General features: G+C 37.5%; 1 protein-coding gene across 1 annotated transcript; it reads left to right on the top strand.

The window, feature by feature from the left end:
* The first annotated feature begins 449 nt into the window (after nucleotides 1–449).
* Nucleotides 450–21,298, top strand: LOC119779623 (ATP-sensitive inward rectifier potassium channel 10). The gene is made up of 6 exons (XM_038279330.1): nucleotides 450–715; nucleotides 10,212–10,557; nucleotides 13,573–13,784; nucleotides 16,456–16,587; nucleotides 16,763–16,940; nucleotides 18,850–21,298. The coding sequence occupies exons 2-6, from the start codon at nucleotides 10,212–10,214 to the stop codon at nucleotides 19,242–19,244; spliced, it is 1,263 nt and encodes a 420-aa protein (XP_038135258.1). The 5' UTR covers nucleotides 450–715; the 3' UTR covers nucleotides 19,245–21,298.
* Nucleotides 21,299–22,172: the final 874 nt, after the last annotated feature.

The raw sequence follows: 22,172 nt of genomic DNA, 5'->3' as shown, positions 1-22,172 counted from the left end.
AAGGGGTTTTGTGGGTCCATTTTTGTGCATGAGCGGAAGTGTGTGTGCTTTCTGCAGGGGTTTTTTTGTTGGGGGACCATGTGTTGGCATGTGTGCACATCCAAAACATGTGCTTCTTCTGCATGTGTGTAGGAACTTTTTTCAATAAATGTTAACACATTTTCAAGTTACATATAACTCTATATACCGCTATAAAAGTGAAAATTACCTCCACCATGTAAAATGAATTGTTTAAAGCCAAATTCCTCCCCAACAATGAAGTACAGTGTGAATGGGAAGTACTGTACATCTGATATCTTGGAACTGAATTGGCTCAGCAGGGAGCTATGATCAGTTATTGAAGCAATTACACAGGGCATAATCTGACACAACAGGAATTCAGGAGTGAGGGAGAGGGACTTTGAGGGAAAAGGGGAACCGAGAGAGAGAGGCCTTTTATAAAAGCCAAGTCCTGCCACTTTGGGAAGAAATTGCGGGCAGCGGCACGGCGGACTTTGGGTACGAAACGGGGCCCCAACGAGCCAATGAGAGGCCTCATAGCTCTGCTTAAGAGGTGTACAGTATCGTGGGACGTTGGCTGCAGACTTACAGTCCAAACTGTGCCCTGTGAGCATGCGTATGACAACAGAGGAGACATGTAGAGCAGAAGGCTGAGGCTCTGGGTACCACAATCCTCACTGCACCTGACAATTAGTTCATTGTCTGCTCTAAGAAGGTAAGAAAATTACTTTATCAGCACAAAAAAATTGAAAATAAAAAAAATGCTGAAGACATAAATCAAGTAAGAAAAACATTCAACTAATGCAATTCTTATTTTTCAATTATTTAGATTTTCTCAGTAATCATTTTTTTTTTTTTTGCATTATTTTTTAAAATTTAACTCCAAGGTTAGATTGTTTTCCTATCTGTTGTTAAAAATATCTTTCTTTTTAACTTTTGTATATATTATTGATTAATGATTTTGTGTTTCTTTAAAGACACTATGCATCTGAATTTCAGAAATGGAATTCTTAAACTTGCTAAAACCAAAACATTTTAGCAATTATTTATTATTTAGCAGAATCTTAATGCAAAGACAGGACAAAAAATGGCATCATAAAGAGTAAATTAGATAATAAAACAGAAAATAGATACTGTTTTCTGTACAATGGCTGACTTATTCGAAGCTCATGCTTCATTTCTACACTAAAAAGTGGACTGAGGAGAGTTGAAATCTTCCTCTGTTCAACCGACAGAGATTAAAATATGCTCACACACACAAAAAAATAAAAATAAAACTACCCCCCAAAAACAAATAAATAAATAAACAGACAATAGTTGGAAGATAACAACTATCCCTTTTCCTATTTTAAAGATGCATTGAAATTATGTAAATGTAACCACTTGTGCAGCTTTTTTTCTCAGCACATTCCTGTCCCTCCTGTACATCAGGAGAGTAGTCCAGCAGAGAAAAAGGTTTGAAAACATGTTGAGCTCAAATTTCAAATGGGACAGCAACATCAAATTCACATCTGATTTTAAAAACAAGCAAAGTAATCCACTCATACTAAGGCAAATACCATAAAGGAAATAAAGCGCAATAAACCCGAGAGTGAATTTGTTCTGAAATTAATGAAATACTTAATAGAAAGGTGTTTTATGGTAATGACAACTTCAAGGCATCTCCTGTATCGAGGAACCTGCTCCATGCAGTAGATTAAATGCTAAAGTGGGATTTTTACCTATTTGTCAAAAAAAATATTCTTGCATTTGGAACGTTTCAGGTGGCATCTGCTGTTCACTCAAGAATTATGACTTTCTTTTTCTTAGACACCAACCAAGAGCTTTTTTGGTTGTTTATTGGACTTCTTAATTAAAAATGTTTGTTTCATCTTCTGACTGCTAACAAGAATTTCCAAGCTCATTTCTATATTCATTCATTCTTTACTGTCAAGGAGTCCAGCAGTACCAATCTGTGATGTTCCACCTTCAAACATCTGTTGAGAGAATATTTCTGGGGCAATCCGCTATGAGGTGCCCCCAGGGACATAAATCAGAATTAACTTGCATATACACATATTAAATTACACTCTTCCATATAATATACTGAAAACCTCACACAAACACTAGTAAAAAGCTCTCACATAAACTAGTGAAAACATTTACCTCTTATATAATCTACTCAAAAGCTCTCATACAAAGTAGTGAGAACTGTTCATATAAACTGGTGAAAAGCTTTACCTTTCATACACACTACTAGAAAGCTTTCATATACACTATTAAAAAGCTCTCATATACACTACTAGAACGCTCTCATATACACTACTAGAACGCTCTCATATACACTATTAGAAAGCTCTCATATACACTATTAGAAAGCTCTCATATACACTACTAGAAAGCTCTCATATACACTATTAGAACGCTCTCATATACACTATTAGAAAGCTCTCATATACACTATTAGAACGCTCTCATATACACTATTAGAACGCTCTCATATACACTATTAGAAAGCTCTCATATACACTATTAGAAAGCTCTCATATACACTACTAGAAAGCTCTCATATACACTATTAGAACGCTCTCATATACACTACTAGAACGCTCTCATACACGCTACTAGAAAGCTCTCAAACACACTACTGGAAAGCTTTCATACACACTATTAGAAAGCTAAAATATATGGTCCCCCTCCTTTAATTTAGGCAAACATTGCTCAAATATCACAGAATCCAGATGGTTTGTTGTTGATGAAGAGAGGAATAAACACAGTTTAAGATTTGCAGCTAAATTAATTTGTTTCCATATTATGGAACTGCTATCAGGCACTTCCCATCATCTTATATCAGTAATAAAAAATTATAAATACAAATTTGGTATTTGGTGACTTGACTTTTATTTCTGTCAGGCTGAAGTGAAAAAACTTGGAAAGAGACTGATTCTCTTGGCGTTTAAAATAACAACACAAAACAGCATAAGAAAACCGCATTTATTTTTTTTTATTTTACAATTTTGTAAACAACAGCGGCTGATTAAACTAAATGTCTCAACCTTGTATAATTTTACGACTTTTTATTTAACCAAGAAATGATCCGAAAGGCCTGGGAAATTATCAGATCCGCTTATGTGGCTGCAATGCGCGGCGCGCTCCCGACACAGGTGGAACAGATTTTCACATGGGAACAGAATTTCGCACAACACCGGAAAAGGATCTCTGTTGAAGCAAAAACATAAAAAATAAAGTCGAGTAATGCCCATGCTTCTGTGAGTTGTTTAGCGGATAGCTGAGCATGAATCAATAATTTTATTTGATACAATTTCGGCCGGAGATAGCACAAAATGTACGGAGCTAGCCAGAATGACCTCCGTTTAAAACAACTTCCGGGGTAATGACGGTCCTTCCTGTTTCACTGAAACACCTTCCGTTTCAACTGAAATCCGCTAATAGCTTTTCAGTAGTGTGTATGAGAGCTTTCTAGTAGCGTGTATGAGAGCCTTCTAGTAGTGTATATGAGAGCTTTCTAGTAGCATGTATGAGAGCTTTCTAGTAGCGTGTATGAGAGCGTTCTAGCAGTGTATATGAGAGCTTTCTAGCAGTGTATATGAGAGCTTTCTAGTAGTGTATATGAGAGCTTTCTAATAGTGTATATGAGAGCGTTCTAATAGTGTATATGAGAGCATTCTAGTAGTGTATATGAGAGCTTTCTAATAGTGTATATGAGAGCGTTCTAATAGTGTATATGAAAGCGTTCTAATAGTGTATATGAGAGCTTTCTAATAGTGTATATGAGAGCGTTCTAATAGTGTATATGAGAGCTTTCTAGTAGTGTATATGAGAGCTTTCTAATAGTGTATATGAGAGCTTTCTAATAGTGTATATGAGAGCGTTCTAGTAGTGTATATGAGAGCTTTTTAATAGTGTATATGAAAGCTTTCTAGTAGTGTGTATGAAAGGTAAAGCTTTTCACCAGTTTATATGAATAGTTCTCACTACTTTGTATGAGAGCTTTTGAGTAGATTATATAAGAGGTAAATGTTTTCACTAGTTTATGTGAGAGCTTTTTACTAGTGTTTGTGTGAGGTTTTCAGTATATTATATGGAAGAGTGTAATTTAATATGTGTATATGCAAGTTAATTCTGATTTATGTCCCTGGGGGCACCTCATAATCCGCAGCTCTTAGTCCATTTAGTTCAATTCTGATCAGTATTTCAAAAGCTTTTCTAATGTTCTGATGATTTCTCTTCAGCATTGGAGTCTGGCACAGGAAGTGATGATTGAGACCATGCACTGTCTAATTTTAGATTTTAATGAAGCTCTTCTTAAGCATTTTCTCTCTCTTTTACAACTTGTATGATTATTTCTCTGATTCCTCTGTTAGAGATCATTTGAAGTAGACCAAGTGGTGGTATAGGTATAGTTATACCTATATTCTCAAGGTATTTGAAGGATCTGTATCTAATATGACCAGGATATTTTTTGCAGAAATGAAAGCAAAAGTTTTTTAATGAGTTATTTCCTTTTGACCATGCTGGGGAAAAAAAAAGAAACTTTCTATAAGTCACCATTTAATTACTTATTAAACTAGGTGATATTTATTTGTATTGTAAGAGTTTTCGCTCTATATAAAGATTTCAGAAATTCTCTTTTCTCTGTATGCCATTTTGTAGATTATATTATTCATGTATTTTATTGTTACTTTACCTTCCATTCCATTTTATTAAGTTATATATTGTCTAATTTAATTCAAATCCTTTCCGTGACCTAATTTGGTCGTTACTTACACCTGGTTTGAATTTTACATCTATATTAACATTAGAAATATATTTATCCATGAGTTAAATGCTTATTTCCTTTGCTCCTCATGTTGTTTTGTTCAAGCACGTGTTTCACAGGAACTTGGAGGAGGTACTGTAGAACTAAAAGGGTAGAACGGGATTAAAAATTTAATATACACAACTTTTAACTTCATATTTTATGATGCAGTTCTTAAGCAGAAGTTATGTTTAGCAGGAAAAGTAAAGATGAGAGGAAAACAAGCTGATAGTAGGTGTAGAGGTGTGTGAGTGTTTTGGGGCGCATGCAAAAAGCAAGAAGGGGAAAGGAAACAGAGAGATGGAGGGGGATTACTCCTCAGCTCAGAATATTAATGAGGGCTTTTGTCACAGATCTTTTTCCTCTTTCCCCTCCTCTCTTATGTTCTCTCGCTCCCTTTCACACATAAACCCAGCTTCAGCAACCACCTACCAGTCAGAAACCAGTGATTTTCCTTCTCAGGTAAAACCCCTGAAACCTCAATAATCCGACTAAAACTGTTTCTGCAAAAAAACATACAAGCAAGCAAATGCCAAACAAAATAAAAGATAAGGACTTAACACTCTAACATATGCAAAAGAAAAAAACTGACTAATGCGTGTAATTGCTTTCCCTCCACACACGTCCACACACACATGGATGGACACAAAGTCGTTTCTGTGAATGGCATCTTTTGTTTCTTTTATCTCAGCTTCCAACAAAGCATTCCTGTGTACACAGAGGAGAGAGGGAGAGGGTAAAGAAGGGGAAGGAAAGAGGAGAGGAGGAAAAAGAAAGACAAGAAGAGGGGAGGGAGATTAGGAAAACATCCAAAACTCCATTATCTAGCCAAAAGAAAAAAAGTTTGGATTCTGTTTTTTTCTGTTTTCATCTGTGGATGCAGTGTACAGTAAGGTTGTCATGGGAACTGTATAAAGCCATCTAGAGAGGTTGGTCCCTTTTGCTCCCATTAACTCCATCAGATATCTGATACACAGGCGAGGTGGATTTTGTTTTTTCCTAAAAACATGTGAGTACAGTGGGGAGTTCGGGTGAGAGGCTAAAATTGGATGAGGGTGACTCAGAGTTGACAGAGTGAGACAGTTTCAATGGCATCATTGTAATTATGGAATTCGCTATTGCATAATCACAACAGAGTGATGTTATTAATTATGACAGGTTATATAAGTCATGCTTTAGAATGTAAACGCACAATTTCATAAAATACATGAACATACTTCCACTGTATGATCCGATCCTAGGTAGTTACTTTACATTTAGGAAGGAAAGCACAAGCAAGCACACCTGTGGAGGATAATGTTTCTTTCTCCCACACTGTTTACAGTTGATCACTGTTGCACTTTATGGAATGCAAATGTTCATTTGCTTCCTGAAAAACTGTACTAAACGAAATTTCATAAAGTTAGACAAAAAAAGACATAAAGTTAGACAAAACAAGGAACATGGGGAGCCAGCCTTAAATGATAATGGATGGCATTTTTTTATCAATCTGTACACAGTTTAGTATAAGCCGACCTAAAAATGCATTTTCCTCCATAATGTTAAAGAGCAAACAACTTTTTTCCAACACTTTTAATAACTCAGTTTATGAATTGACAAATCTGGTGAGAATTCCTCTTCCTCGCAAGCCATCTGTTATCAAATTCTGCTAAATTCTCTATTATTATTTAGAAGATAATACATAATGTAAAGCAAGAGTCAATTAGTCCATCCATCCGTCCGTCCGTCCATCCATCCATCCATCCATCCATCCATCCATCCGTCCATCCATCCATCTCTCTATCTATCTGTCCGTCCTTCCGTCCGTCCGTCCGTCCATCCATACATCTATCCATCCATCTGTCAGTCCGTTCATCTCTCTATCTATCTGTCCGTCTGTCCATTCGTCCGTCCATATGTCCGTCCATTCGTCTGTCCATCCATCCGTCTGTCCATCCGCCCATCCATCCATCCATCCATCCATCCATCCATCCATCCATCCATCCATCCATCCATCCATCCATCCATCCATCCATCCATCCATCCATCCATCTATCTCTCTATCTGTCCGTCCATCCATCCGTCCATCCATCCATCCATCCATCCATCCATCCATCCATCCATCCATCCATCCATCCATCCATCCATCCATCTATCTCTCTATCTATCTGTCCGTCCATCCATCCGTCCATCTCTCTATCTGTTTGTCCGTCCGTCCGTCCGTCCGTCCGTCCACTGGTCAGTTTTTTAAAAAGCGCCTCTGCTTGCCTTTAAATAAAGCCCATAACAACGGATATTTTTTTTAAACATAAAAGTGTAAGAATAAGTTGTACAGTTAAAGAATTGGCAGAAATGTCCCACCAATATAAAAAAGCAATGTGGTCTTTAACATTTTATTGTGACGCAAGTTTGCTATGTATACATTTTATAATAAATTTCACCAAAAGACAAATAGACAAAAGACTCACCCATAATCAATAAGCAGAAAGTGGACATTTTGCTGAAATAGAGATATATTGTAGAGGTACAAAGAATAGTTAAAATGTTTAAATGTTACTTTTACTGTTGTCTTTAGTTTCTAATAAGGAATCAACTCTTTATCAAACTAAATGTCTCTACCTAGAATTAACATTATTATTATTTTATTGTTTAAACAAGACATATCCAGTTAATGGTCTAGGTTTGCTCATAGATTAGCACCTTAATTGAAGGGTTCAGGTGTCTCTTCTCTCCTCTGAATAACAGATGAGTCTCTGTGGTGGCACTTTATTGGGTTAATGCACCTTATTCTGCTCCTTTCACTTTTCTTCCCTTTCTCATTATCTTACTCCCCAGTGGGTTATCCTCTTCTTTAGCCTCCGGGGGTTAGTGAGGTAGCTGAGGATGTGAAAATGTGTGAAGCATACAGTACGAGTCTGTGGGAGACAAGAGTGCATCACAACTTTACAATAGTGAACAGAACTAAATGTATATCACACTTTATGAATATTTTAAGCTTTTTCAAACAGTTAATGCTGAACTGTACCATACGTATTTATTTACCAGCTAATTCACTCACCTGTTTTTCTACATGTCATAAAACGTGGCGGTATGAGTACAGCAGCTTTCTGTCAATGACAATGTCAATGTTACAGAAATAACTCAATTGCCCCCATTACCCCCTGTACACTACAGGGCGCATAATCAGGCTGATAGTCGCCCTGATCGAAAAATTCTTGCACGACTGGAGAATCGGCCCAAAAAGGGCGAAAAATCATACAGTATAAGCCCAGCTTAAGCCAAATTGCTCACCTCAGGATGCTGATGCTTGAAAGCAACAGCAAAACTAATGGCAAACTCTACTTGAGTTTGATACTTGTTGAAAAAAATTGTAAAAAAGCAACAAAACTGCAGTGACACAGTGGAACATATTAAATTCTACGCCCTTGGTCCAAATACATGACCTAGTGTATAGGTCACGGATTAGCGGACCGCGGTCTGGATCCGGGCCCATCTGCTGGCTAATCTGGACCCAACCTGATTTAAATATATAATTTAATTAATATATTTGCTTTTAATTTACAAGTACACTCCTGTTCAATAATGCGATGATGCAATTCTGATAGAATCAGAGTGCAGTCGTTCAGTTGCTCTGATAAAGCTCCAACACTGTAAAAACGATGTAGTAATAAGTACACATTTCTTAAATTAAGTGTATTTACCCTTAATTTGAGCAGGTAAATGAGATAGTTTGCCAATGCAATGAGTATTTTTACTTTAGATAACATGCACTCGAAATAAGACAATGGAATTGTGTTTTCTTATTTTAAATATAAATTGTCTTGTTCCATTGGCAAAATGTCTCTTTTACCGCCTCAATCCAAGAACAAATGCACTTATTTTAAGAAAAAAATGACTTATCTAGATGTCGATTTTTTCCAGTGAAGGAGGCCTAGCAGAAAGAGCAGTGTAACTGCATCACTGCGTTCACACACCACTCTTACATCCAGTGGAACTCCAGCCTTATTACAATGTCATGTCAAGCGAGCTGCTTTCCCTCATTTTGACCACATCATTGCTCAATCCCGATCATTCATCCCCACACCGAGCCCTGACCCTCTGGGCCTCTTAGCGCTGCTCACTTTTTTTGAAATTTGTCTGGGGAAGGTGTTATGTTATTAAATCAGGGTGAGCTACAATTTAACTATGGTTGATATGTTAGAACTGCCTTTGTCTCATCTTAAAATGAGCTCAGAAAAGGATCCATCACATAAGCACTTATAAGCCTCATTAAAATCAAATTGTTCAATAATCCTGTTCTTTGTGTCTCACACAAAAAGTATTACTCTATCTGGATTCTCAGATGAATAAATTAATTATATCAGAGGTTTAGTCTATTAGTTCCGTTTTTTGGGTTTTTTTTAGCTAATGCATGGTTCCAATCAGGAAATGTATAAGAGGAAGAGAGACAGCTGGTGTATGGGGACCGCTGAAGAGACCTCTTTTGATTAAAATAAGGACCACACCATATCCAAAGTTTTAAATTGTGATGTTATTCAGTTTTAACCAAATAGATATAAAAAATTAATGAAGAATTAAATAAATGTACAAAAATTACACTATAATTGAATAAATATCACCTCCATCCTCCTTTCTACAGATCTCTATCTACAAAACTTTTTCTTTGGTGTTTGGCTTTGTGTACTTTCCTGTGGTTGTCAACAGCAGCTCAAATTCACCAACACGTTCACCAGAACACGTATATCAGTTTTCAACCCGAGCAATTACTATCAGTTTGTTTACATTTTAAACTTGGAGCATTTTTCCCCAAGTTCCCTTAAACTGGCCTTAAATATATCTGAACCATGAACGGGAAGTGTTGGTTTCGATTGAAAGCATGCATGGTGAGATGTTGCATATTAAAAGGAAGAAGATCTTCTTCCTGTCATGAAATCACATGATCGTAGATGCTGATAAATATCAAACTCTGAAGAAAACAGATCGGTATCTACCACACAGAACTATTAGCTCAGAAAAGGTTTAGATCATTTCCAAAACTAACATCAGCAGAAATTACCCAGTTTCTGTCTGAGTATAAAAACTCTTTGAATTTCCATGACTAAGAAAAAACAAACAAACTTTATGTTCAAATAAATTTTCCTGTGAATTCCTAAATATCTTTATCATTAAACAATTTTGCATTTGCTTCCATTTTTGGGAAAAATTCTTCTGAAGGGAAGTTACCACACGAATGATTTACTGAAAAATGCAGTCATTGTGGGAAGTTGGTTTCTCGGTTTAACAATAACCTGTTTGTCATAGAAGAAGCATGCATGCAAATGTGTGATAAAGTTGTCATAGTTATTCATAGCTGTTAAGCAGACAAAATTAAAGTATTAATCAACTGAAGTATGAAGAATCATCAGCTTTCTTTTCTCTGTATGCTTCTCATCAGATGACCTCCTCCTCGCCACCCTGCTCTCGCAGCTCTTCCCCTCACAAAGTTTGCCACTCCCAGACACAAACCGATGTTCTGAAGCCGCTGTTGGGCGGTGGATCTTCTGCCGGGGCTGGGGTTCTGAAGAAGAGGAGGCGCATCCTGTCTAAAGATGGGCGCAGCAATATGCGCATTGAGCACATCAGTGGAAGGAACGCCCTCTACATGCGTGACCCCTGGACAACTTTTCTTGAAATGCCATGGCGCTACAAGTTCTTCCTGTTCACAGCAACCTTTGCGGGGACTTGGTTTCTTTTCGGGGTAGTGTGGTACCTGTTGGCTTTGCTGCACGGAGATCTGCTGGGTGAGAGAGCAGAGGTTGTGTGAAAAAAAGTACCTTCTCACAGTTTCACACGCCCCACAGACTACCCATGAATTTCAACACTTTCATTTCATTTCCAAGTTCAAAGCTTTGATAAGGCATATCAGGGTTTACCCCTTAATTTGATCTCAGCATTTAAAAAAAACTTCGATCAAAAAACCCTTGCTTTTATCTTTTTAAATAAATCCAACATTTTTAGCTTTTCAGTTCCTGTCTGAATACAGTTCATTTCTCTAGTCAAAATCTTGGCTATCAGCGTAGCAAGTTTTATCTGTAGAGATGGTTTCGATTTTCATAATGAGCCAAATAAAGAAAGCAACAAGACAACCACACCTAGCAAACTAGAATCTGCCGCTTCAGTAGAGATCAGGGCTGTCCAGAGTTAGCTCTTAACAGAAAACCAGCTGTGCTGAAGAAGGGAAACCTCTAAAACCTGTAGGACAGTGGCCCTTGAGGGCCAGAAATCATAGCACATTGCGGGGGCCGACTGCTCACATGGGGACCAATGCCTACTCCCCATGTGTATAAAATCAGATTGAGGGTTCAGTGTTAGGTTTAGGACTAAAGAATGATTTATACTCAGAACCATGTTGTCAGCGTGTGTCGCAGTAAATGCAGATATGCCCCAGTCCCTTCCGCAGACACCCTGGTGCCCCTCTCCAAAATCGTAGGTGACCTCAGACAGTGCCACAGATAGGAGGCCTCTGATTGGTTAAATCTACATTCACTCTACACTATGCGTATTTCCTGTTTAGTACCTTACTGGCTTGCTTTGTTTGTATGACCGCCATTGTGGAAAACAACTTGTGATATTGGACCAGCTAGAAGAGCGAGGCTGTTACCCTTTTTCCACCTAGACCCCCTCTGTTGTCACACAAACTTGTCCCAAATTCCTCATCGCAACGGCCATATCTAGACCCACCTCTAGTTCCTGATTGTCCCTCTTGCGGTGTGGCATAGAATAACATAGCACAGACCACGCTTCAATATTGGGCTAGTTAAAAAATATCTGCAACGAGTTCACTGCGACACACTGCTGCGGGAGTATAACCAGCCCTTAAGGTGTGAATTGAGTTTAGGTTGAGGTTAGAGGTAGGTATAAACCCATTAATGTTAGGTTTAAGGTAAAGGTCCCAGTTTGGCTTTACAAAATGGCATAAAATGAATGAAAGTGAAACAAACATAATTGTGTGTTTGTGTAACACACAATTTGTGTGTCACACTGAATTTCAACACTGAAGTTTTTACACATCAAATTCCTTACACTGAATTTTTATGTGGTGAAAATTTGTTCTTGGAAATGTGTCGACCTTTTGTTGAACTCAAGACAAAGCAATCTATACTCGATGCAGTCGAGAAGCTTCTAGCCAATGAAATCAGTTAATTCGGTCAGAAAAAAAGGAAGTTTGCCGCCGGCCGCATCTTCCAGATCAAATCAAGAGCCTAGACAGACAAGGGCCCGGCACTAGCTGTGATCAGCTCAGTTATTTCACCCAGTCCGATTAAACTTTTTACAATCTTATCTATTTAACAAGAAAAACTCCTCATTCGGCTTCATTCAGCCTGGAACAATGCTATGGCCAACTGTTGTGTCACGTGACCAAATTAGCTAATTTAATCGGCTAAAAGCTGCTCGACTGCATCGAGTGTTGATTGCTTTGGCTTGAGTTCAACAAAAGATCAACACATTTGCAGCTCAATTTTTTGCAGGCAATTTTTTACCAGATATAAATTCAGTGTAAGGAAATCAATGTGTAATGTGTAATCAATGTGTTTAAAATTCGGTGTACAAAGGCAGATTCCAATGAGACTGTTTTTCTTCCCTACAAAACCAGCCCCAAAGGTTGGTCTTGTTTGCTTTTTAATCTGCATGTTTTTGCTATTGTAATTAATCGATTGGTCACATGCATATATATATATATATCCCATCTATCCCCTGCAGCTCACAATTATGCAGCACCAGCTAGTCAATCTCAACCCCCCCCCCCCCCACCCCCCCCCCCACCCCCACACACACTTTGTGTAAGGAATTGTGAGTAATGTTATGTGCGCAAGATTTAATTAAACATCACGGAAAAATATATTAATCTAAAGTCTCAGGAGTCATAAAGTTTGGGTCGACGATGATAACTGATGCAAAATCAGATTTAGGAAGGTGAAGAGTTTTTTTGCTTAGCTGAGATCAGAACTCCAACATATCTAGAAATAAAACCAGAAAATGAACAAGTGGAAAGATAGAAACCACTCTTTCAGATCAATACCCTCAAAAAAACTTGGACCCCAAACATGCTTGTAAAACAATTATGGTTAAATCTAAAACTCCCACCAAAGTTGAAAACATTTTTTTACTGATAGGAAACGGTGATGATACGTCGGTGAAGCAGTAACTCGCGGTCACCACTGATAAAACCTCTGCAACACGTAAGCTGCTGAAGTTGAAACCTACATCATGAGGGTTTATTACAGTCTTTTTTTCCTGTTTAAACCTCACAGTTTTGCAACTATTTTCTTTTGCAACTTTGCAAATTTAAAGCAACACACTGCACAAAAAAATGACAGCACCTATGGGGTGAGCGTTGAAGACTACAGTAAGGTGTGAAAACATGTTTTCAAACACATGCAAGTGAGACAGTTATTTTTGACTGTTGGAATGTGCACTTTTGAGCTTTTAGGTTCTGTTTGGTTTTTTCATTTGCTAAATCTAAAATTACTTGAACTTAGCCGGTAAAATACTTCATAAGTAACTATTTGAATAGCTCTACTCCCCTGCTAATTTTTCAGAGGACGTTCACAATTACAAAGAAGCCTTGTAACCGTCAAATATTTCATCTTGACAAGAAAAAATGAACCACCAGCCCTCCCCCACTTCCTCTTATGACTCATGTTTCCACCATTAGAAATGACAAGAGCCCTTCAACAAATCTTGTCTTTACCATTTATTCTTCTTTACCACAGTCTTCATAAACTTGTGTTTTATTTTCTGATATATTCTTTCAGAGTTTGGTCCGCCATCCAACCATACACCCTGTGTGATGCAGGTGCAGACCCTCACAGCTGCCTTCCTCTTCTCTTTGGAGTCGCAGACCACCATTGGTTATGGTTTCCGATGCATAACAGAGGAATGTCCAGTCGCTATAATCCTCCTCATCCTCCAGCTGGTCATCACCATGCTCATGGAAATCTTCATCACTGGCACCTTTCTGGCCAAGGTTATAAACATAAGAGAGAAATGTGTAAAACCACAAAAATATGTATTCCAGTGTGTTGTTTTACCATTTAAAACCAACCGTCTAGATCAGCAATCAGCTGTATATATTCCAAAGGTATTTACTTCCTTTTGAACTTTTGCGCATTTTTTAAACTCCAGTCTAAATGTTTTTTCTTCCACTTATCACCTCCATTTTGCTCTACCTACCTTCTCATCAAGTCTGAACTGCTTTGTGTCCTTGTTGAAGAAAAATATTCTTATGGCATGATGCTGCCACCACCATGTTTTAACACTGGGCATGGTCAGGTTTTTTGCCACATAGGTACGGTGGCCCTGAAGTGCAAACTGCAACTACAAATCTAAAAGCGCAACTACATTAAGGAAATCGTAACTACATAAAGCAAAGTGCAACTACATTAGGAAAAACAAAAATACATAAAGCATAGCGCAACTACATTAAGAAAAACAAAACTACATAAAGCAAAGCGCAACTACATTAAGGAAATCGCAACTACATAAAGCAAAGTGCAACTACATTAGGAAAAACAAAAATACATAAAGCATAGCGCAACTACATTAAGAAAAACAAAACTACATAAAGCAAAGCGCAACTACATTAAGGAAAATTGCAGTTTGCACTTCAGGGCCACCGTACAAACGTGCTAAATATAGAGACAAAAAAAAAAAAATCAGTCACAATCATTTAAAATTTTAAGAATTGCATTAAAAGAAATAAGTAAATATATTTGCATATTCTCCTTGAAGTATTTTGTACATTTTGATGATGTGCATATGTTCTGCATTTTCATAAAGGCAACAGTGCAGTTTATTTTCTAACATGCAATTTGATATACCCAGATTAGTAGATAAACTTTGATCTCACTATAAAATTTGGACGTGTTTTTGTCAGTAAAGCCTTTAGTGGCTCATATTTATAGTGTATTGCATGTAGGCCAGATATGTTAACTTCGGCCTTATCAAAGCAACAGGCTTCCTCTATATGGTTGCTGTTTCCTGTTGTTTTTATGTTCATTTTTTTTTTACCACATTTCATTTTTCATCACTTCATAATTACGTAACACTTTGTGCTGCTCTTTCATGTAAACTCTGTAGACATTCGCAATATTAAAAAGTTCAAGGGGTGTAAATGCCTTTGCAAGGCTCTTCTCTTTAATCCTTTAAAGTACCGTATTTTCCGGACTATAGAGCGCTCCTCATTATAAGCCACGGCAACTAAGTTATTGGAAAAAACTGGAAACGCACATCTGATTAGGATGCCTACTGGACGTCTCCCTGGTGAGGTGTTTGGGGCACGTTCAACCGGGAGGAGGCCCAGGGGTCTCCCCCATGAGGGACTATGTTTCTTGGCTGGCCTGGGAGCGCCTTGGGATTCCCCCGGAGGAGCTGGCCCAAGTGGTTGGGGAGAGGGAAGTCTGGGCTTCCCTACTGAAGCTGCTACCCCCCCCCCGACCCAACCCCAGATAAGCGGAAGAAGGTGGATAGATGGATGGAAACATATATAGAAAAGCCGCTAATATCTAGCAGCTAGCAGCTAATATCTACTGAACTGTCTTCCACAAAACCTGTAGGGGGAGCTCTACATATAGTCCCTAGAGAAGAGACGAAGAAGAATGCTAGCTCCCGATAGCTTGTTGGCTCACAGCAGTGTCATTAACCACTCTGTCCTGGAAGCACGATCCGTTCTGCGCACGCGCATTTTTATGCTTTTAACATTTTCTTCGTTAAACTGTTTCTCTGATGTCATCATGGGACATGGTCAGGGCAGTCCGGCAAAATCTGATTAAACCATGGTTATTTATATTTTAGTTGTTTCTTTCTTTAGATTATGCACTACACAGCATAAGGTTGAAAACATAAAACAAAAAAAGACTAGATTTACAGTATGTTTAAACATAAATCTAGTCTCTTTGATTTTTATGGTTTTTTTTTCATTTTAAAATTATCGTATATAGTGCGTAATCTAAAGATAGAAGCAACTAAAATGCGGATAAAGATGGTTCAATCATTTTGCCCGACTGCTCTGAACATGTCCGATGATACAAATGTTTAACGGAGTAAATGTAAAAAGCATCAAAAGTGTATCAGAAAATTCAGAAAGCATTTTTTAAAGATGTGTATTAGCATTCTTTGGTGAGTTAAGGATAAAAAATGAGTAGTTTAAGTACCATAATTACAATATTGATGGAAACCCCGGATATATATCTTTTCACACATGTGCAGGAAGAATCATGCTTCCGAGACGGATCGGGTAGTGAGATGCAGTAAGAGCTTCTAGTGGCTTCGTTGGCTCTTTTCTCAGCTCTGCAGGAGTTGAGCCCAGTCTCTTTATTCATTTGGCAGCTTTAATGCAGCAAATAAATGTCAAAATGTGTGAATTTGCGACATTTGTTCTCCATCGTCCCTGCTGCTAGCATGTTCTTGTGCTAAATTAGAATTCGCTCTTTATTCTTCCATTTCCAACGCTGACTTTGCCCTCTAGCCGTTAGCAAAAATTCCATAGAAAAGCGGCACCTTCTTATAAGCAGCACGATTCAAAGCGTGGAAAATAAAGTAGTGGCTTATAGTCCGGAAATTATGGTACAAGACATTATGCAGGTTCAAATGAATAAAAATGACCAGACAAATATAAAAATTGAGCTCCCTCTGATTAGATTGCGAGGCCGAAGAAGCGAAGTGAGACGGTGAAGTTTAGCCAGCATGCTGTTGTATCGACTCATGAAGGCCAACCCTGCCTGATGATCAGAGTCGCCAATATGCGTAAGAGTCTCCTTCTTGGTTGTCAGGTGGGTTCACATGTGGAGCTGACACATCAGACTCTCCTCTGCATTTACTTTTAGTATAGATGTATTCCAGCATTCATTTGATAAGCTTCCAAATGTTTCCAAATTTTGTTTTGCTTTGCAGAGTTTTAAACCTAAAATGACTTGATCCAAAATGAACAGTGTATATTTTATGTAGGTAACAGGAAAACTTCTGCAGACGTCACTGACAAAGGAAGGTGAAACAGTTCGTATGGATCAGAGAAACGTTCCTTTTCAAGTAGACACTTCCAGCGACAGTCCCTTCCTCATCCTTCCACTCACCTTTTACCACATCATCGATGACAACAGCCCTTTGAGAGCCTGGGCTGCCAAGGGTAAGTTTGGTCAAGAAGTTACTCATTTGTTGGTGTCATCAGTCTGGTGACCAGATCTCAAAGAACTAATTTGGGGGAACTACTATGCTGATGAGGGACAATTTGGGACAGTCGCTGCTTTTTCAAGCATGTGTTAAAATCCTTCATCAGTTCTGTTTAAGAGCTCATTACACAGGTTAGTCATGACATGGGGCACTGGCGCAGCTCTGTGACAATTACTGCAGTTCTGCTTTCTTTGGGACTGGGAATGTCTATTTTTATAGATTTTTAAAAACAATTTATACAAGTATAATTTGGGACATTGTTTCGATTTATGGGACAGCGAGACAAGTGAAAAATGCGGCACTGTCCTGTACAAATCAAGACATCTGGTCACCATAGTTGTCACATGTTGAGGCTGCTCTTATTGAGTTATTGCCTAAGAGCTAGGTTTCAAAATTCTATTTTGTAACTACCTATTTAGAATTAAGAACTGAAAGAAGTATAGACCAACTGCCTGAAATAAGAAGTTCACCACATAGGTATTTAAAACAAGAAAAATATCTGTTATAGTCATTTTTTTACACATTTGAGGCTTTACTTGTTCTTCACAACCTTAAAGGCCAAAAGGACATACTTCTGCCTTAAATATGTATAAATATAATCAAATGCAGCGTTTGTGAAGGTTTCGTTAAATTCTTTATTAACTGATGATACATAAATAACTTCAATCCAATTCAGTTTAGTTTATTTATATAGCACCAATTCACAACACGTCATCCCAAGGCACTTTGTCGGTTTTGACAGTTCACCAGATCATACAGTCAAATTGTTTCAAAGTTTTCTATCTAAGGAAAACCAGTATACACTAAGCATGCTTGTAGTGACAGTGGAGAGGCAAAACTCCTTTTTAACAGGAAAAAACCTCCAGCAGAGCCAGGCTCAGTGTGAGCGGCCATCTGCCGAGGTCAACTGGGGTTCAAGGAGAACAGAAGCAGAGATACAAAAGGCAACTGTAAAAAGTGGCCTGGTCCAGCAAACACACAGCCAGGCAGACAATCTCTGACTGTTCTCCTCATCCCACGGATGGGGAGAGCACATCCAGCCAGTCACAGTCAGAGAAACAGGACTACAATGAAAAACAGGCCGATCTCCAACATCTTTCAACAAAGGTGTTTATGGCAGCAGCAGAGCTGATATTTCTCTCCAGGATGGAAATATTTATTTCCATATTTAAGCTTTGGAAATGGATGTCTAAACCTGCTGTCTCAAATTTACTTATATTATTTATGACTTTCCTGACTATAACAGAGCAGAAGTTGATCGAGGAACATAGAAAAAAGAGAATAAAAGATCCTCTTTTTCCAGTTAGTAAAGGGAGGAAATGGCAACACAGTTAACTTCTCATATCTGGGTGTGCTTTTTTTTTTCTATTTACCGCACTCTTTACTTCCGTGTTGTGAAAGAAGTGTCAGGATCTTTAATTTCACAAGAAAGAAGAGGAACAGGAAAGCTATTTATACACTTTACATTTAACTTCATACTTTGTGCTCCAATGATCAGTAAATATCCTTCCACTCTTATTTTCTATTAGATTTGCTTTTCTCGTATTTCTGTTCTCAGTAAATCCTTGTAGAGTTTGTAAAGCTAGAAATCATCTGAAGTGGTCAATGGGCATGTAGAGTACATTCATAGATATCATACGTGGTCATCAATCTGTCAGAGGACACAAACATGGATTCACACTCTCCAAACTTAATGCAAATGAGAAGGCGTAATTTTCCCATCTTGCATATCATTAGACTGTGGAAGAAGGACGCAGTATCTAGAGAAAAGCTGGGTTTCATCAAGCTTAATATTTTTACAGCTTCAGTCTTTTCTATTTTTGACCTCTTCTTTTAAGGTTACTCTCTCATCATTTCTCTACCAGGTGGTGGCTGGACAGATCCAGAGCTTGCAGACTTTGAACTGCTGGTGATCATGAGTGCTACAATAGAACCAACCTCTGCCACCTGCCAGGTCCGCACCTCCTACCTGCCAGATGAGATCCTCTGGGGTTACGAGTTTCCCCCAGTAGTCTCTCTCTCTAAGTCAGGCAAATATGTAGCAGACTTTGCCTTCTTTGACAAAGTAGCAAAGACCAAGACAACGCCCATCTTCAAGCTGTCTAGTTCAGAACGAGGATACCAGAGCAACGGAGGCGGGCCTGTGCCTGACTTAACAGACCCGGAGAAGATTCGTCTGGAGCAGAGCTACAGGGAGCAGCGAGGCGAAGACAGAGGCCGAGTCAGAGATCCTTTAAGTGTTCGCATCAGCAATGTATGAAGTTTCTAAACATAGAACATTTTGTGGTCACATGAGAGCTGAAAGCACATAAGTCTAATATGACAAAGACTGCTTTGAATGAAGTATGGTATGGTAGTTTGTGAACAATTGTTTGCTAAAGTTGCTGTCACTCATGACTATAAAGAGGAAGGAAATTATTTGCAACATGTTACGACAGTTCTGTTTGTTTCACGAGAAGTTGGACTGAAGTCTGTAAAACCTAAACAGTTCTACTTGCATAAGGACAGAGAATCGTACTGTTTACCGTAGTCTAATCACTGACATTGTATTGTCTTTTTCATACTTAGTGGGAGTCTGACCCTCTTGGGTTGAAGGGCAATAATTCATATCACAATAATGTTAGTTGAGCTAATCAGAAAATGGATCCCACTCTTCTGCCCTGTCAGTCTGTCCAAGCAATCAATTCCAGCAGTGAATAATAATTCCTGCAGTCAGAGAAGTTCCATGGCATAGCATGACATTAAGTCACAACATCAAGCAAACCCTTTTAAAACTTTCCACTTTTCCTAAAATATCTATACTGTTTAATTCAAATAATACAATCATAAAGACAATATTCAAAAAGCAAGAAAACTGCAAAAACTAGTTGCATAAATGTGCACTACCCTGCACTCTTTGTTATAACTCCTTTATACCTTTTTCCTGTCTGATACCTTATCTAGTTGTGCACATTTATGCAACTATTTTTCTTCATTTCCTTTTTTTTTTTTAGCAAAATAAAAGAGGATATTTTACAAAAAAAATAAGAATTTATTTATCTTGTTAAATGTTTTATTAGACACAAAAACCTGGCTTGTTACAATGGGGAAAATACTTTTGAATGTTTATTCCCCTTTAAAACACAATTCTTTGAATCATATGGCAAAGCGTCATCACATGAAGGTGATGAAGAAGTCATGAGCAGAGTGACGCATAGTCTAAATACCTCTTTGAAACAAAGATAAAAAAGTCAGGACCTTATTCTGGTTTCAATGGGTGTTTCCCAGTTCACTCACTCATCCAAATGTAAGATGATCTGAGTGTTTACTTTATATCATTTGAAAAACAGGAGAAGAGGCAAACAAGGTGTCGATAAAACACTAGCTAATTTCATATTAGTTTGTGTTTCCCCTCTAAAGTGTAGGTAAATGTGTGGTAAAATTAAAGATGCGTTACTAATCATAAGAGGAAAACTGCTTAAGATGAAGCCAACAATGTTCTGTTGAACGCACGTACAGAAAGTCATATGACTTTATGTTTAGCTTCATATATGGGGAAAAATAGCACCTAGTTCACAAGTCTCACCCTCAACTTCCTCCCAAGCATCTGATCACAATTTAAAAATTTCCTGTTAAACACTATGAAGTGGAAACTACTGCATAATCTTCTATCTCAATCTGTAGAGTTTCTCAACATGCATTGCATAATGTATTGTTTAGTGTTGTATGAAATTCCTTTGTTGCACTAGAAGTATGCATCTATTGAAGTACATAGTTTAGCTGTTAGCTGTTAGTCTACAGTTTTTTAAACCTCATTCAAGAAAAAATACTAATCTATTACAAGTGAAAACTCTCTATATTTAAAACAACTGACTTTGATAAAGATTACTTATATGAAAAGAAATCTCAGAAAAACAGCCTAATGACATTGGCCAAGTGGACAAACGCCAGGAAATGTAAATACTCATGTGCTGATACACATATGTGCCTTTAACAGTAAAGAAAATATGATATCTTTTGTAAGAGTTAGAGGCAACAAGTTCAGCAAAATAATTTGGAAATTACTCTGTGATTTGATAAAAAAAAAAAAAAAACACAGCTCATCAATTTTCATCTTATCAAAGCACCCAATGGTCAGCATATACATGTAAACCTGTTAGTGGTTAAACAATAAAGGCCGAGACGTAGGAATGTAAATATGAACTTTACATATCAATCAAAGATGACTGTAAGTGACATAAGGAGAGGGAAGAAAAAGCTGTTTTTGTAATTACAGGTAATGGTTTTGAATAAAGTAATTCTTTAAAAACTGATCCAATAAAGTGTATCATTAAATATTGCATGGTGGCTTATTTGTTTTGGTTCGATTCAATCAGATATTATTAAATGTTTATTTGAACATTTAACCCTTAGTTTCCCCATTCAAATTGTATAACAAAAAAAAAACTTTTGGTTGTAAGTTTATATCATCTAGCAGACCGATATTCTCAATTTTTAGATAATTGTTTAGACTATCATTGTTTAGATCTAATTTAGTGTAATATATTGATGAGGTCATTGAAATGGGGAATTTTAATATTTATGCCAGTGTTAAAGCTAACAGCTTAAAGGCAGTATTCAATGCTATTTTAGACTTGATTGACTTTGTTCAAAATGTGCACAGTCTCATGCATCACCATCTTCACACTCTGGACCTTGTGCTAACATATGGCATTGTTTGTAGTGAAATAACAATATTGCAAAACAAAGAAAAGCATATTTTTCATCATTAAGGACTAAGAAGTCTAGCCTTCCAGTTTTATTACATGACAAGATAGTGCTGAGCAATGAAGCTTTTCCTTTTTTAAAGATGAATTTATTTTAACGAGCCACAACAAAACACAATGCTGCCAAAAAATATGAAATAAAAAAATCTCTTAAATAGTGCTCAGACATACTACTACACATTTTGTTTCATTTTTGGATTACAAAAGTACCTTTGAAAGTAATTTAATTTGATGAAGACAACATTTGGGGAGCTAAAACATGTCAAAGCAACAGATTGTGTCCTGATGAAAATAAACCTTAATTTTTTTTCACAATTTTTATGTCTGCCATAAACCCACAAACATAAGCTGACATTGATATTCCATTGCTCAAATATTCCTCATGCTTAAGAGCCTAAATAAGTTATCCAAAAAAGTGCTTCATTGATGTTGGCAGAACAATT

This window comes from Cyprinodon tularosa, unplaced genomic scaffold, assembly GCF_016077235.1.
Source record: "Cyprinodon tularosa strain WSP-4 unplaced genomic scaffold, ASM1607723v1 ctg102, whole genome shotgun sequence".
In the NCBI taxonomy this organism is placed as follows: Eukaryota; Metazoa; Chordata; class Actinopteri; order Cyprinodontiformes; family Cyprinodontidae; genus Cyprinodon; species Cyprinodon tularosa.
This window is presented reverse-complemented; position numbering and strand designations above follow the sequence as displayed.

Excerpts from the sequence above, each read along its gene's own strand:
- LOC119779623 (XM_038279330.1), top strand. The coding sequence starts at position 10,212 with ATGACCTCCTCCTCGCCACCCTGCTCTCGCAGCTCTTCCCCTCACAAA. Across the intron at positions 10,558-13,572 it reads GCTGCACGGAGATCTGCTGG|AGTTTGGTCCGCCATCCAAC; the intron begins GTGAGAGAGCAG and ends ATATTCTTTCAG. Across the intron at positions 16,941-18,849 it reads GAGAGCCTGGGCTGCCAAGG|GTGGTGGCTGGACAGATCCA; the intron begins GTAAGTTTGGTC and ends TTTCTCTACCAG.